Source organism: Helicoverpa armigera, chromosome 1, assembly GCF_030705265.1.
Source record: "Helicoverpa armigera isolate CAAS_96S chromosome 1, ASM3070526v1, whole genome shotgun sequence".
Taxonomy (NCBI): Eukaryota; Metazoa; Arthropoda; class Insecta; order Lepidoptera; family Noctuidae; genus Helicoverpa; species Helicoverpa armigera.
This window is the reverse complement of record NC_087120.1, coordinates 14822477-14837557: the sequence shown is the minus strand read 5'-3', so window position 1 is coordinate 14837557 and position 15081 is coordinate 14822477. Positions and strand designations below refer to the sequence as shown.

The following is a 15081-nucleotide window of genomic DNA, read 5'->3' as shown; positions in this document are numbered from 1 at the left end:
CGCGTTTTTTCAAAATCTTTATTACAAACTAAGTTTTGGTATAAAATGTCGAGAAATTGTTTGGTTGTACCTTAAACGACTCCGTAATTACTGAACCGATTTGAAAATTTATTTCACTGGTGACAACCTAAGCACACTGTTCCTGAGTAAGATGAAGATAACACCCCGTATCGTTTTTGCGCCGGGGGCTAAAAACATCTAGTATATTATAAAAAATGCAATGCTATAAAACCATAGATTTAAAATAGGTTCGCGCCCTGCGCCATCCCTGCGCTTACATAGGTAGGTACATTCTATATCTATGGAAAAACATTTGACAATAAAACTACAACCTCAACGTTCGAATGGACAAGAATGAATATAGACTCCCAAACTCCTTTGACCATAAGAGGGTTCGTGACACACTCCTGGCGCTTGGTACTTTAGGTGGGTAATCAGTGAGTCATGCTGAGAGTATGTCACAGGATCTTGCCTGTAATTAGTGATCTTAATTATATAGTCACTAACATCAGTTGACATTTATTTCGGGGACTTACTAAGCCGAACCTAAAATAACTGGGAAAAGGCTACGCAGATGATGACTTTCACTATGCACAATAAAATTGTAAAACCATCTCAAATGTTTCGTACGTAGTTGGTATACGAATTCTCATACTAATGTCGATGTTCGACTGAAAATAATATTTTACTTTGTTTGGGAAGCAAAAATAGTACACAATTAAAAAAAACATTACAAACAAAATAAATTCCACTTTCTCAGAAATACCTTTTGAGATATAAAAATAAACACAGGTATATAGTAATAAAACTCAAACTTCTTACTACAATATTAATTTATTTAAAAACAATCTACCGTAAAATCCTTATGATTACTTTATATGTACACAGATTTAAATACAGTTTTATTTTTTCTTAAAAAATGCAATTTACTGCACGGTAGCTAGACGATCAATTGAATTGCACAATATTATGAACTGTGCCAACTTATTGTAGGACAACATTTAACGGTTAACATTGAAAGTTCCGCAAAGAATTTGAGCGACTAACATTTTTTATGCACAATTTTTTTTATCGTTATATTGTTCAATTTAATTGATCGTATAGATGGCGCCTAATAACATCTTATTTACATTAAAGGCAACTTCTTAACAAAAAAACGGTGCCACATTATTGCTGTTAGTATTGATAGGGAATACCAAGTTACAATGTAAGAAAGATGTTCATTTCTGAGAGTCACTCTAGTTTGGTTGGGGATAGGCCATCCTTCGGGGGGGTCAGGAATGCCTCGAGCGTCCAGCCAGACGGGAGCACAGCCGAGATAGCTGCTCATCTGCTCTAGGTCCCTGGAAAACAAAATAAAATTAACCTTATTTAATCATATACTACTATACTTATTAATAAGTATGACAAATCTATTAAATGCTTTAAGAAGGCATTGCTCAGCCGGAAACTTGGCAATTAATAAACCTATTTAGATAAAAGTAAGCAGATAAATACACAATGCACTTATGCACAAAATGGGAATCAGCTTTGTATCACACTATGACAAGTAGTTCCCTCTGGACTCAGGTGAAACCATTTAATAAAAGAATTTGTTACCTAATATTTGTGTAAATTAACATCCGTGAGTTTCCTATGTATCTGAATTGATTAGAAGGATTTCAAGATTTCTATGTTAATACGTAACTATGTATATTTGTAGATAATAAAGGTATTTATTTGTACAATTTACCTGGAGAACCATGAACCCTTTTCTGGGGTGTTCTTAGGCATGAACGGTGCCCGTTTTTCGGTCAATCTGACCACACCAACGAGCTCAACTTCCCCATCTATCATTGAGGGCTGGCGTTTCTCTTTAGGTCGCATACTTTGATGAATCCAGCCACGGTTGATCAGGATTATTTCCCTGTTATAAAATTATAGCATCATTTAATACAGAACATACATTGTAAAACTGTAGGTCTGGCTGTCATTTGAACATCTTTGGCAGTTGTTATGGGTAGTCAGAAGCCAGTAAATCTGACAACCAGTCTTACTTAGGGACTTACTGGGTTGAGAGGGTTAGATAGGCAATCGCTCCATATAAAACACTTGTTCCAATTAGGCTGGGAGCTCACACCAAAATAGTTCAGAAAAAGCTAGGCAGATGATGATTAATACAGAACATGACAAATTTGAGAATGCAGATTGGGTTAGTCTTATAATAGACCAGCAATATTAAGACTACATTACTATATTGTTAAAACCTCCAACTAAGTTTGTTTGTGGTTGTAGGGATTTAATAGTGCAATGACTTATAATCAGACCTCTTCATTGTCAGGCCAGCATCTTAGCTGTTGCGCAATTGCCAATTTACATTACATTTGAGGCTTACATTAGGTATAAAAAAATAAGAAACTTACTTTGTATCGGACAACATAAATGGAGTTATCACGAGCCACCCTTGATTTCTTTTTGGATCAGATACTAGGGACCCAGTCCTGGGTATTGGTGAGTCTTGTTCTATCAATGCTCTTGGCCCAATGAGTATTTCTCTGTCATGAAGAAACTTGCCTTTCACCTTTACTGGCGAGTACTCCATCTTTTCAAGATCTGAAAAGCTGTTATAAAGAAAGTTAAAAGTCAGACCAGGCATAAGAAGATAAACCTTATTTCTATCAAGGAGCTTGGCTAAGACACATCTACACAGATTGATCAACCATAAGCTTCAACAATCTTTCTCAAAATCAAGGTACATTATGAATGCTAGCTACCAACTGTAACTACCGCACATGACTGCATAAAACCACTGATATCTAAGGGTGACTGCACCTGCTGCTTTGATCCAAAACTATAAATGTAAATACATACAAATCAGAAGATTATGTGCGGTTATTATATGCGGTTGGTAGTTGTAAGCAAGCATTCAAAACACATTTTAAATTCCTTCAGTTAAACATCTTACCTCCCCACTCAGAGACATTTTAATGGTTACTTAAGCCATTCCTTTTTGAAGGATTTTTATGACATGCCGTCACTAAGGAGTGCCTTAAGTAATCATTAAATGTCTCTTAGTGGGGAGGTTAGACAATGAGTGCTCAGAACAATCAGTAATAAGTATATTTACAGACTTTTTTGTGAACTACTCTTGAATGTGTAAATTGCTGAACTATTTTATTAGATTGAAATCAAACAAATAAATTATTTCCATGGCCCTGAAAAATGGCCAACACCAATTTGAAAACCTGTTTTTTTATGTATTTAGTCATATGAGAGATACATCAGCATCCTCCTGCCCTTATCCCAATTTTTTTGGGGTCAGCACAGAGTGTTTTATCCTTCCACACTCATCTATCTGCAATCTGACACCAGCCTAACCAAGGGGTATTGGGTTGCCTGGGTAACTGGGTTGAGGGGGTCAGATAGGGCAGTCGCTCCTTGTAAAGCACTGGTACTCAGCTACATCAGGTTAGACTGGAAGCAGACCCCAACATAGTTGGGAAAAAGGCTCGGAGGATGATGACCCTTCTATCTGACGTCATCTTACAAGTTACATTCTTTCTAATTATATCCACTTTCACACAATCCATCCATCGTTTCTTCGGTCGTCCTCTTCCCGTCATCCTCATCACCTTCCTCACAATATGACTCTTTCCTCCGCATCACATGCTCATACCATACAAAATAATTACATAATACATGAAATACTAACTCGCTAGGCATGGGCCTAGGTGTTGCGCTTGTTTTAGATTGCATGATGTCGATCAGCTCCAGTTTCCAATTCAACCTGTAGACCTGCCAGCATCCCAAACCAAAGGAGCTCACCGGAATCATCTGAAATATATTAGACAACTGCAATTAGCATGGATTTTTTACTACATCACGTTTTTGCTATCTGTAAATTTATTTAAGTAATAAAATTAAATAAACAAACTACAAGTTGCTCAATGATTTTTACCGAGTACATGCTACTGTAGAGTATATTAATGGAGCTACACAAGCAAAAAGGAACCTTATGATGAAAAATGGTTAAGTTAATAAGTAATTTAAAAAACTGTGTACCAACCAATAATATCCACTTGAAAACCTCTCCAGGCTCCTTTTTAGGTTTAACTCTGTACGTTTTTAGAGCATTTGCAACAGATGTATTCAATCGTATCGTGGTTTTTATTGAAATATTAGGACATTTGATGTGAGAATTAGACATAATAAAACGCGACCCTCTGCACAAGTTCCTAATCATCATGGACATCTTATTATATTTACAGTTTATTAAGTAAACAATAAATAGTAGGAAAATTACATGAAATCTAAATATATAATAAATATCCAACAAAATCCAATCTCCATGGATTTTGAATAGAATTTTATGTCATTTGAAATTGACAGACAGCGACAGTTAAATCGACACTGTCAAAAGTAACACAGGTTATGCTAAAATATGCGTTTAGATCATGTTTAGAAGTGGTTTAATATTTTGATGAAAAATGATCCATAATTCATTTCAAAGCAATGAGGGTTTTCGAAAATGGCAATCCACGAGGTGGCAGCACCGAGTCGTCAGGTCCAGATAACTGTCAAAGTGCTTATCTTTACTATGAATAGTGAACGATTTTAGTGTTTTTTTTATTTTATAATTAAAGCACTGCATTATTGTTTTACTATTGCGGTTGAGTAAATAAAAAAAACTAAATCATATTGTGTTAACAAATTTTTCAACAAGCTTTTCCTTAGTAGGTACCAGTGACTTTTGCACCCTCTCTCTTAGCTCAATTTTTAGTTCGGAAACCTTATTCTGACCGTAGTCCATAATAAAATCAATAACACTTCCAATATAACAGAATTTCAATAAACAATAATTTCGGCACCTACAATTCCATACTATTTGACAGCTGTTTGGACCAGACGCATACGTGGCGCCACCCGGTGGCAGAAAAAAATTCAAAAACCCTCATTTTTTTGTTTTAGTAAGTATTTAACAGAAGTATATTATGTATTATCTTCTACGCTACGTTAATTATAGTCTAGTAAAAATATGAGTTGTTTATAGAAATGGGACTGCATATTGTTGTCACAAGTTCACGGTCAACGGGCCGCCGGTGTTCGTAACAATAGGTCAATCGCACCGATTGAAATTTTTGTACTACTTTAGTAAAATCAACACAACTTGCTTTAGTAAGAGCAATGTACGATTTCAGCCAATCTGCTGTTTACCTATCTTTGCAATCAAATTATTGAAAGTATGGACCATCGGTGTAAGAACCTATTGCCAACAAACAAACAAAAATTAGGCGACATACGATTATAACATACGACTCAATGCATACGACATACGACTAATTTTACTTAGGCGACATACGATTCACGTTCGACTCGGTTCGACTAAGATCCAATCCCGACTCGATTACGATTGAAGCGTATGTGGCATTCCACTATTTTTTCTTTGAAATAAACGTTTTTATCCTTTTCTGTCATTCAATATTTTGTCTGAAAATGATTTACGATTGCAATATGATTGTAGAACAAACTACCGTATAGACCAAAATCACCAAAATAGCAGACCAATCGAAAACTAATCGAATGTCATGGGAATACGATTGCATGGTCTTTTATTAGTAGCAGAATGCCCGATATGGTTAAAACTGCTATTGCGATCATATTGCGATTCGGTTTCTATTCGATTTTGACATTATTAACTTAGGAGAATCGGGGCCCAGGTAGACACGACACCCATTATGTTCTTCTGACTATTTACCTCCCTACCAATCAATGAATCATCAATTATATATTGCCTTAATTTGCCATTTTGTCGTGGAGGCAGGAAATGAAAATCCAATTATCCATTATCTTTTTTAAGCATTAGGTATTTTAGATATAAATATAACATACATAGGTAACATCATGGTAATATATGTACTATATCGTTCCTCATGCTTTTTATTAATAGATTATACAGATTTTATAGTGGAACACCGTGAGTGGAACTATAATGTTTCTATGCACAGGTGTTACAAGCCGGCTCCACGAAATGTACACAAAGCCATGTGGCACCCGTGTTGGCACATTTGTAGACACGTAGCGTGCTACCCGATATAGATAACATGCGAGGGATGGCGAGTGTCGATAGAACAAATCGATATCCAACATATATTGTATAAGTTTCGTCATTTGTTTTAAGGAATCAGTTTAATTGTGTAAACTATTCATAGCTGCTTTGACCTTGTTTTTTCTACCTTTCGATCCAAACAGAAATGTATATGTGTGGCCATAAACAAAGTTCTAATATAGGTGTTAAAATTTAAATATTTTAAAATTTACGTAGCATTTTATGTGGCCTAACATACCTAGTATTGAAATTAGTTACATAGCAAACTAAACCTAAAACACAAAATAAATTTATTTTGTGTCTGAACACACTGTAGTTAGGAGTTTTTTACTAACAAAATTGTGTACTATAAAACAGTTTAATCACTCATAATTATGTATTAAATCTGATAACTCGATAACACTGCTAGGCGATAAATGATATCGAACTATCCAAACGCATTGGGTCGTGCCTCAAAAGTTAAGCCGTTGGGTTTAATCATTGAGTCGACCAAATTCGCGAGCAGCGCACGCGCTCCTATCGACATGGCAACAGCCGGCGGATACGATACGGTATTTTTTTTTTAAATTTTATTTGCAAACATTTGAGAGTAATATCGACTTTTATAATTGTTAAGCGATTATTATTTGCTATGCGAATTCTTTAAATACGATCAGAGATTTAATACTTACAAGGTTATACTTACCTACATTGTTGAGTTTTTAGTAGGTATCTGATTTTAACAGCTGGCTAGTAATTATCAGATATTTTTTTTAAATTTATTTATACATAACTAAGTATCTATACATTATTCGCGGAGCCATGAGCCAAAAGATAAACAAATCATAAAAGGGCTTTTTATATGTCACGATAGAAGTAGTGATAAGTCGTGGCGGCCTAGTGGGTAAAGAACCAACCTCTCGAGTATGAGGGTTGTGGGTTCGATATTATATTAATCTTGAACATATTTCCGAGAACCCTGTTAATTTCAAAACAGAACTCGAAAAGTTTTCTCGATACAAACATTTTTTAAAATTACCTCTTAAAATGATCTTCCAACAAAATTCTATAATATCTGTATTACTTATCAACGTACCTACATTGATAAAATTTGTAACATTAACGAGCCCATATGTTTAATTTTTATTTTTGAGTACTCAACTCTTTAAAGCTATTAATTTATATGTAGGTAGGTAAGTTACGAACGTCGCGTCAATAGGCTTCTCTCTCTCTTTTTGAGAAAGAGGGTTTTGGGTGCATTCAGCCTCTTAAACGCTCTAAAAATAACTAACTCTGTTGTCTAAACTGTGAGCCTCTTTTGACAGTGGTTGCAATGGTTGGTGCAAACGAATGATTTGAAGCAACTGTGGGCGGCGCAACCCACATACATCCTTTCGCAGGCGGTTTACACTATAGCTGGACTAGTCACACTGTTGCATGGTATGCCTACATTTTTATTATTTATTTTTATACAAACATCCGTGAAGTTTAATTTGCCTATGCAATATAATTTCAATCTTTAGTACCTATAGTTATCGGCACGGATAATGAGCTCTCGGCGGAAGAGTAGGGATCGCTTTGCGCACTGTACCCTAAGGCAATAAACCAATAAATCACTTCTGCGCAGGTGAAGGTCAGGGCTCAATATCCTTGCCGATGATTATATAAGTTGAAGTTTTTTTACTACAAGTAAGTATTTTAATATGTAGGCATGTTAACGTGACGAAGTATAATCACTGCCCTTTTATGATATTTTTATTAATTGTTTTAAATGATAATATATACCTACCGCAACATGTCGTTAGCTTGGTAGTGTATTACATTTTTTTATTATTGTTCTGGCAGCTAGCACACCTTGTCCCTTTGCCTTTTTTTAATCTGTGTCTACAGATAGATAGAATATTGAGAACGGCCTTAAGACGGTATGGCTAGCAGTCACGCTATAAACTGCGCGGAGTGGGTCTAAACTTCAAACTGTGGACGTATATATAAGTTACTCTATGCTGTGGACACTCCATTTCAAATATCTATATGGAAGGGCGTAATAAACGTATACGCTGCAAACGCTCCTTTATTTATGTAGCACATAGTACCTACCTACCTGCCTAGTAGTAATGTACCTACGTGGCTATTTGTGTAGTAGGTACATAGGTATAACCAGAAGTGAACCCCTTTTTTAAAGGTTGGTTCTACTAGACATGAAATCTTTGTTACCATTGTTTGGTGTCGTAGTTATTAATAAAATAAAAATATTAGCTTTCAGCAAGGGAGGCAGATGGCCGTACCTCTGGTTGGGCACGATCCTCCACGGAGTCTTCACAGACAATTTCTGGCACTTTGCTCTGCCGGAATACGATAACTTCTGGCACTCCCAGACACCTATCATCTTCCTAGGAGGAAGATTGCCTCTTCATATTATCCTTTTGTGTGAGTACAATTCCTGGCCCAGCCATTTTATCCATTTATATATTTTTTTCCAGTTTTATAAACTAAACCACAAGATATTACAACAATTTCAGACATCATCAACATCATGGTGAAGAATGAGTAATTTTTACCTTCCTATCTTCCAGACCCGGCTTTCATATACCATGCCGTCTACGCAGTCTCCAGATTGAATCTCCCTAAATACGCGGAGCCGTTCGCGGTGGGTCTAGTGACGGTCCTAGTGGACATCCCCTACGACATTACAGCCGTGAAGTTCGTCCACTGGACGTGGCATGACACAGACCCCAACATATATGACCGCCACTACTGGGTGCCATGGAACTCCTACTACTTCCACGCCGCATTTGCTGCGAGTTTCTACTACTTCTTCATCGCGAGCCGATTTTGGTTCGCTCCGAAGGTTGCGCAGTGGGATTCTGCTGAGTAAGTTTTAACTTGTTGGACTTTTGGAGGCCTGTGAACGTACTACAGCGCACACTTTGGCCTGACCCAAATAACACTTGCAATCAAAAATATAGTCTGTCCTCCTTTGAACAGGTAAAAAATTTCAGAGGTGTTCCTTTCACTTGTGCTTACCTATATGAAGTGGACAGAAGGGGAGGAGTAGAGAAGGTAGTGCTAATACAAATACTAATAATGTTTACGTGGTCTCACAGCAAGAAGTCCGAATGGAAGGCGCTGCTGATCTCGTCGCTGCTGGGCATGCCGGGCGGAGTGCTCCTGTTCATCCCTATCTACCACCCCCTACATGACGTGTTCAAGATCCACTCCGAAGTCACCTTCTTCCTGCTGTTCGCTATCTTCGCCGTCATTGTGCTTGCTGGACTCTTGACTGACAGGGAGAAATCTTCCAAAAAGTAAGCAAAACACTTTTTCTTGCTTATGGATGGATTTTAAACCACCTCTGGTTCGATAAACGGCCTAATTATTTATTAGTTTGGTTGAAAAAAACACTTTAACATCATACTTATTTTTGTGTAAGCATAGATGGTCTATGTTTCAAACTAGCAGTGACTATTTCCGAAAGTCTCTTACTCGAGCTGATAGGTTGTATTGTTTGTGTAATAATTTCAGTTCATTTTTACCTATTCACTGTGTTTTCACTTGCAATGTCTTCGTTTCAAGGTTAACATCAATCGACTACGTGCTGATCCTGCAGCTGGCGGTACATTACCTTCTGTACTTGAGCTTCACGATATTCTTCAACCCTGAGCAGGAGTGGTCGCTAGGACTGCATGAGCCAGTGGGGCCGTGCAATGAAGTAGCTACGCTCACCACACCGTTCGGACAGGTGAGTCTAATTTGCTTCAAGTTAAAATTTACGCAAGGCACCGTTGCTACTACTGCATCACTCTTTAACTGCTTGTAAGTCGCTGTAATACAAAGCAATAGACAATCAATTGTGCCTTTTGTATATTATCTGCGTTCCGACATAGGTACAACGGGTTAGTGCAGCTTACCTTTCTTCATAGATTTAAAATACTTAGGTTAGTAATAAGAATTATACTATCGTTCAAATATGTATAGTTATCGTGTAACGCGATAAGAATTACCTAAGATTTAATTAGAGTAGATTATTAGATAATAAGTATAACGGACACCTGTTACTAATCTAATAAGCTTTTGCAGAAAGACAAGATGTTACAGTCATCTGTCGTAGTAGTACTTACTTATTTATCACTAGTTGTTTCCCTGCGGTTTCACTCGGATAAAATATAGCTAATGCTATGGGATAGTTAGTTTCGAATTGTGACAGAATTTTTCGAATTACAAAAAAAAATGTTCTTTATTACATTATTTAAAACTAGCTTCTGCCAGCGGTTTCACCCGCATCCCGTGGGAACTACTTCCCGTACCGGGATAAAAAGTAGCCTATAGCCTTCCTCGCTAAATGGGCTATCTAACACTGAAAGAAATTTTCAAATCGGACCAGTAGTTCCTGACAAACAAACAAACTCTTCAGCTTTATAATATTAGTATAGATAATTGACTTACTTTAATAGGTAGGTATTCAATTAACATGAAAATGTGCTCCCCCACCAGGTGCTAGAGAAACGTAAATACTTCTGCCCAACGGACTACAATGAGGACTATTTCGATTTCCATTGCGTCAAGGAATTGCCCAAGAATGGAGCCACCTGGTACGTCGTGTGCGGAACACCATTTGAGTGAGTAGTTACTTGCCAATAATATTTTCTATGCCAGTCTGTTAATTTCTCAGTAGACAGTATTGGTGTACCTATAGAGATTTTTCAGTACTATTCAGAAGCAACCCGGAGACTTGGAATTGACCTTGTGTGAGTTAGGTATAACTACATGTAAATGTGAATGCAGTGACCTAAAGGATTTTTATGCTCGTATTCAGAACGACAAAAACCGAGCGAAAAATGCACTAGTGTGTGTAAGAGTAGTCCTCTTCATTTGACATAACCCGTTAACGGTTTCCTTTTAAATGCATTTTTATTTTTCAGAAACCGTGCTGAATACATCACCGTGCTTTCTACAATCCTCGTGGTAGCTTCTGGAGTGTTCTACAGCTTATACTTCAAGACTGGTGGGGCCCCTGCAGCCGCTCCCAAGAAACTCAAGAAAAAATAAACTTTTGAATAGGTATCTACCTACCTATTTTTAATGCAGTCGATGAAAAACAAATATTCGATCAAGGTTTTGCGAGTTTCCTAACACAAATGTGTAAACTATGCACTTTTTGTAATATGGAAATATTTCATGGGAACATATTTGAATTTAAATTACCATCCTTCTGTCTTTTTCTCAACACTCTCGACTCATTTTCCATCAATGTGAGCCAACGTACGCAATTACATATTTCGATATCGTGGGATCTCTCAACTCAATATTGTGTGCTCAGCGTGATCGTTTATTGAATAATTTGTTACATTGAAGAAGTTTTTTAATTTATTTTTATGATAATTAAATGAATTTGTGAATCTTACCTGTGTTTTTTAAAAGCTTAACTTATTTTGTAATGATGTTACATTGAAACCAGCAGTTGTGTAGGTAGGTACAGGGGCCCGATTCTGGTACCATACCTACCCAAGACCAAGCGTTGATAAGTTATGACGTTCCGTTCCTTGCATTCAGGTACCTACCTAGGTCGGCTCCATCTAGTCATTGGCTAGGAAAATAATGAAAAAGAAAATCCCTCATTGTAAATCATAGCCAAAAATAAACAAATCTTTACAGTGCTGTCAAGCAACTTGGCTTGTCTGAAGTTGGCTGCTGTTTTCGCACGATATTCCAAAATTACTGCGCATGCGTGAAGCCGCCAATAACTAGCACCAGGTACCTAATTAAATGACAAAAACCGGCTGAAATAGATATTATATTTATGATGTGGTATGAAAGTAGCTTCGTTACCTTGCGTATGAGATAAAAAGAGTGAGCGACTGCTATGCCTAACTTCAAGTCGAAGCGTCAGAAAGATTGAGAGAGACAGGGTTGGAATGACCCCTGTCCATGAATAAAACTTCTTTATGAACAATATAATGTATTTATTTAGACTCTTAGAAGATTAACTGAGCACAACCTGGATATAAATTACAAAAAAAAACGAAAACAGAAGAATCTGTCATTTTAAACATGCACTATTAACTTTTTAATATAAAAAGTGTGGCAACAACAACCTTTATACAAAAAGTAATAACAAGAGAGGTAGAAAAAAATAACATAATTTTTTAATCAACAAACACGTACTTACCTATGAAACACACAATAATTGTGTTACACAATAGAGGAAGAAAGTTACAGAAATACAAGGAGGATACTATAATCTATACGATAATCAACATGCATAATCAACAATGAGATCAAGTAACAATTTTCATTTCTTTTATTTCTTCCTTTTACTTTTGTTGATGTGAATTTTTCAAACAAAGTAAATAGAATAAAAATGTCCAAGTCATAGTTCTATTTACAGTTCTTCAGATAGTATAGCCTCCTTATTCTCCTTCTTATATGTCGACTGGCTGGCTCGTGAACAAATGTGTCATCTGGCACTTCACCAGTCTTCATCAGTTCCTAAAAACAAAATTTGAATTGATTTAGTATTCTAGTTAAAACTAAGCACAAAACATGCACATTTTAATTGCACTTACGTTGACTATCTTTTTTATTCTCGGTTCTTGGTCAGTTCTTACAAACTGAATATATATAATATAATAACTATAATAACTATGTAGTTCATGTCACCCAGGCTGGCTAAATAAGCTTTATTGATATCCTGATTTTCTACAGCTGATGATCCTGTAAATAAAATTACACATATTATTAAATATCAAAACCTTTGTTTCATCATGTGAAACATGTTACAGATATCGGCACGGATATTAAGCCCTGACCTTCACCTTCAGAAGCAATTTATTGGTTTATTGCCTTAGTGTACAGTGGGCAAAGCGCTCCCCACTCTTCCTCCGAGAGCTCAATATCCATGCCAGCAACTATAATTGATTAATGTTGGGTGACTGGTAATTAGTGACTGACACTTGAACATGTCATTCTACCCATGATTACAAGCAACTTTCCTGAAATTAATTCTCATTAGTTTTATCAATCTAAATATATTTAGATAGAATCACACGTTCAAGTACATTAATTACTAGCCACCCTATATTTTCAGACTATGGTGAACTCTTTCTTACCAAGATACTCCATCTCATCATCAGCTAAACTTGTAAAAAAGACATAATAAATAGCCATGGCCAGTACACGTCCCAATCCCAACCATCATTAATGATGACATTAAAGTTATCATTATTTACAGATTTGGTTGCATCATATATGGATCTCCTCTTTTGATCCATGAGGATCTCATAAATACTTCTCAACACTTTAAATTTCTCAGTTGCTTCCAGTCTTTTATCTTCTTCAACTTTATCGGGATGTATTTTTAGTGATAACTTATGGTAAGCTTTCTTCACTGAAATTAAAAAAAAATATTGGTTACAGATGTTGAGTATTTTCACATTTGTAAAATTTACAAGTCGCCTTTTTAAAACGGGGTCAGGGCCAAAGCAGTTTTGGATTTAAAAGGCAGTAATATAAGTAAAATTATTATTTTACTGGAGGGTACTTGCTAAAAAGATTTATCTTGTGGTTCTTTCGGCTTAAATTTTAATAATAATGGAAAGACTTACTTTCTTTGTAAAAATAAAAAGCTAAATAAAATATTTGTTCAAATTTTGAAGTTTTGAAGAATTTTGAAGTGACCTACCTTCTTTGTCGGAGGCAGTTTCGGGAATTTGTAAAACTTCGTATAGATTTGTGGTTTGGAAGTATTTTTCACACAATTCCAGGAGACACATATTATCTTTGTTTTTTACTGAATTAAGTCAATAAAAAGCTATTTGTCAAAAATTATATTATAGGTAAATGTGAAATTATAAACGCGCCAAAATTACCAGCAAACTGCTGAAGAGTCAGAAAGTAACCGTCCGTCCATTCGTAGACAGAGAAAACTATAGACAAATGAGATAGCACTATTGCGAGTGTTGACGACCATAGAAAAAAAAATACCAACATTTGGCACTTTATCTATTTTATTTTATATTATATTATATTACATTTTATTTTTCAACTACTGTGAAATTACATACCATGAACAGCCAGGTGAACAACTTAAGTATATATTTTTATTTTACATTAAAAACATGTTGACGGCATAGATGTTTTGATTTCCGGAAAGTAAAAATATAACCGCAAGTACCAAAGACATCAATGTCTAAACAAGGGATAGATGCGCGCACGATGTGTGTATTTATTTCATACTAGCTTCCTCCAGCGGCATCGCCCGCGTGGTGTGTTGATAAAAAGTAGCCTATATGTTAATCCAGGGTATCACCAATCTACATACCAAATTTCAATCAAATCGGTCCAGCCGTTTTTGCGTGATTGAATAACAAACATACATCCATACATTCTCACAAACTTTCACATCTAAAATATAAAGTAGGAAGTAGGATAGGTAGGATGAATGAAAATAGTTTATAACATTTTCATTTTTTTGTCGGTGGCAATGCGCATAAAGCGACTAGCCAAGAAAAAAAAACATTTTCATTCTAACCATAGACAAGAACATCCATACCATAGATATAATATTACTAAACAAGATTGCGCACGCTCAAAATATATATTTACGAAAATGAACTCTATTCTAACGCAATAAGGTACTAAATTGGTTGCATAATACACAGAGGCAAATCCGAGCCGAGAGGGATAGTTCGAACGGAGGCTGTTTGTCTCTTTCTAACACCTTGCCAGCATAAAAAAATGTTGTGATCAAAAGTTTTGTCTTCCCAAAAAACAATTGAATCACTTATATTTTTATCTTATTTTCACAACTGTAAGTCAACAAATTAATAACAATCGCTTCAATTTATTCGTATTAATTCTTAAAACATAAACAACATAAAAATTTTTTCTGCTTTTTTTATTTTCTAGTGGTAACCCTGAACATTCTTGGCGCGTAATCAGCATTTAAAATGTTGTTTATATTTTTTTGTATTAAATCAATTTAAACTATTTAAATGGTGAAAAAGTGTTGTTTTATACTT

At 35.8% G+C, this 15081-nt stretch overlaps 3 protein-coding genes across 3 annotated transcripts; 1 reads left to right on the top strand and 2 right to left on the bottom strand.

Annotated features, from left to right (window-relative positions):
- Positions 1–815: 815 nt before the first annotated feature.
- On the bottom strand, positions 816–4368 carry LOC110373887 (surfeit locus protein 1). Its single transcript, XM_021331323.3, has 5 exons — positions 4046–4368; positions 3692–3813; positions 2403–2600; positions 1733–1906; positions 816–1343 (listed from the first exon to the last, which is right to left on the bottom strand). Exons 1-5 carry the CDS (start codon positions 4229–4231, stop codon positions 1127–1129), a joined length of 897 nt encoding a protein of 298 aa, XP_021186998.3. The 5' UTR covers positions 4232–4368; the 3' UTR covers positions 816–1126.
- Positions 4369–6476: 2108 nt separating this feature from the next.
- On the top strand, positions 6477–11465 carry LOC110373867 (uncharacterized). The gene is made up of 8 exons (XM_021331292.3): positions 6477–6636; positions 7390–7504; positions 8321–8491; positions 8638–8935; positions 9169–9369; positions 9638–9803; positions 10556–10680; positions 10984–11465. Exons 1-8 carry the CDS (start codon positions 6502–6504, stop codon positions 11108–11110), a joined length of 1338 nt encoding a protein of 445 aa, XP_021186967.3. The 5' UTR covers positions 6477–6501; the 3' UTR covers positions 11111–11465.
- Positions 11466–12043: 578 nt separating this feature from the next.
- On the bottom strand, positions 12044–14881 carry LOC135117556 (dnaJ homolog subfamily C member 9-like). The gene is made up of 5 exons (XM_064036964.1): positions 13743–14881; positions 13201–13448; positions 13050–13053; positions 12628–12775; positions 12044–12550 (listed from the first exon to the last, which is right to left on the bottom strand). The coding sequence occupies exons 1-4, from the start codon at positions 13831–13833 to the stop codon at positions 12666–12668; spliced, it is 453 nt and encodes a 150-aa protein (XP_063893034.1). The 5' UTR covers positions 13834–14881; the 3' UTR covers positions 12044–12550; positions 12628–12665.
- Between the last annotated feature and the right edge of the window lie 200 nt (positions 14882–15081).

What these genes read in the sequence shown, in the direction of transcription:
- LOC110373887 (XM_021331323.3), bottom strand. Translation starts at nt 4,231, where the DNA reads ATGTCCATGATGATTAGGAACTTGTGCAGAGGGTCGCGTTTTATTATG. An exon ending in TTTATGTTGTCCGATACAAA is followed by an intron (nt 1,907 to 2,402) that starts GTAAGTTTCTTA and finishes ATTTTATAACAG; the next exon opens with GGAAATAATCCTGATCAACC. An exon ending in AAGGGTTCATGGTTCTCCAG is followed by an intron (nt 1,344 to 1,732) that starts GTAAATTGTACA and finishes TTTGTTTTCCAG; the next exon opens with GGACCTAGAGCAGATGAGCA.
- LOC110373867 (XM_021331292.3), top strand. Translation starts at nt 6,502, where the DNA reads ATGATATCGAACTATCCAAACGCATTGGGTCGTGCCTCAAAAGTTAAG. An exon ending in ACTAGTCACACTGTTGCATG is followed by an intron (nt 7,505 to 8,320) that starts GTATGCCTACAT and finishes TAAAAATATTAG; the next exon opens with CTTTCAGCAAGGGAGGCAGA. An exon ending in TCTTCATATTATCCTTTTGT is followed by an intron (nt 8,492 to 8,637) that starts GTGAGTACAATT and finishes CCTATCTTCCAG; the next exon opens with ACCCGGCTTTCATATACCAT.
- LOC135117556 (XM_064036964.1), bottom strand. Translation starts at nt 13,833, where the DNA reads ATGTGTCTCCTGGAATTGTGTGAAAAATACTTCCAAACCACAAATCTA. An exon ending in AACTGCCTCCGACAAAGAAG is followed by an intron (nt 13,449 to 13,742) that starts GTAGGTCACTTC and finishes TTTTAATTTCAG; the next exon opens with TGAAGAAAGCTTACCATAAG.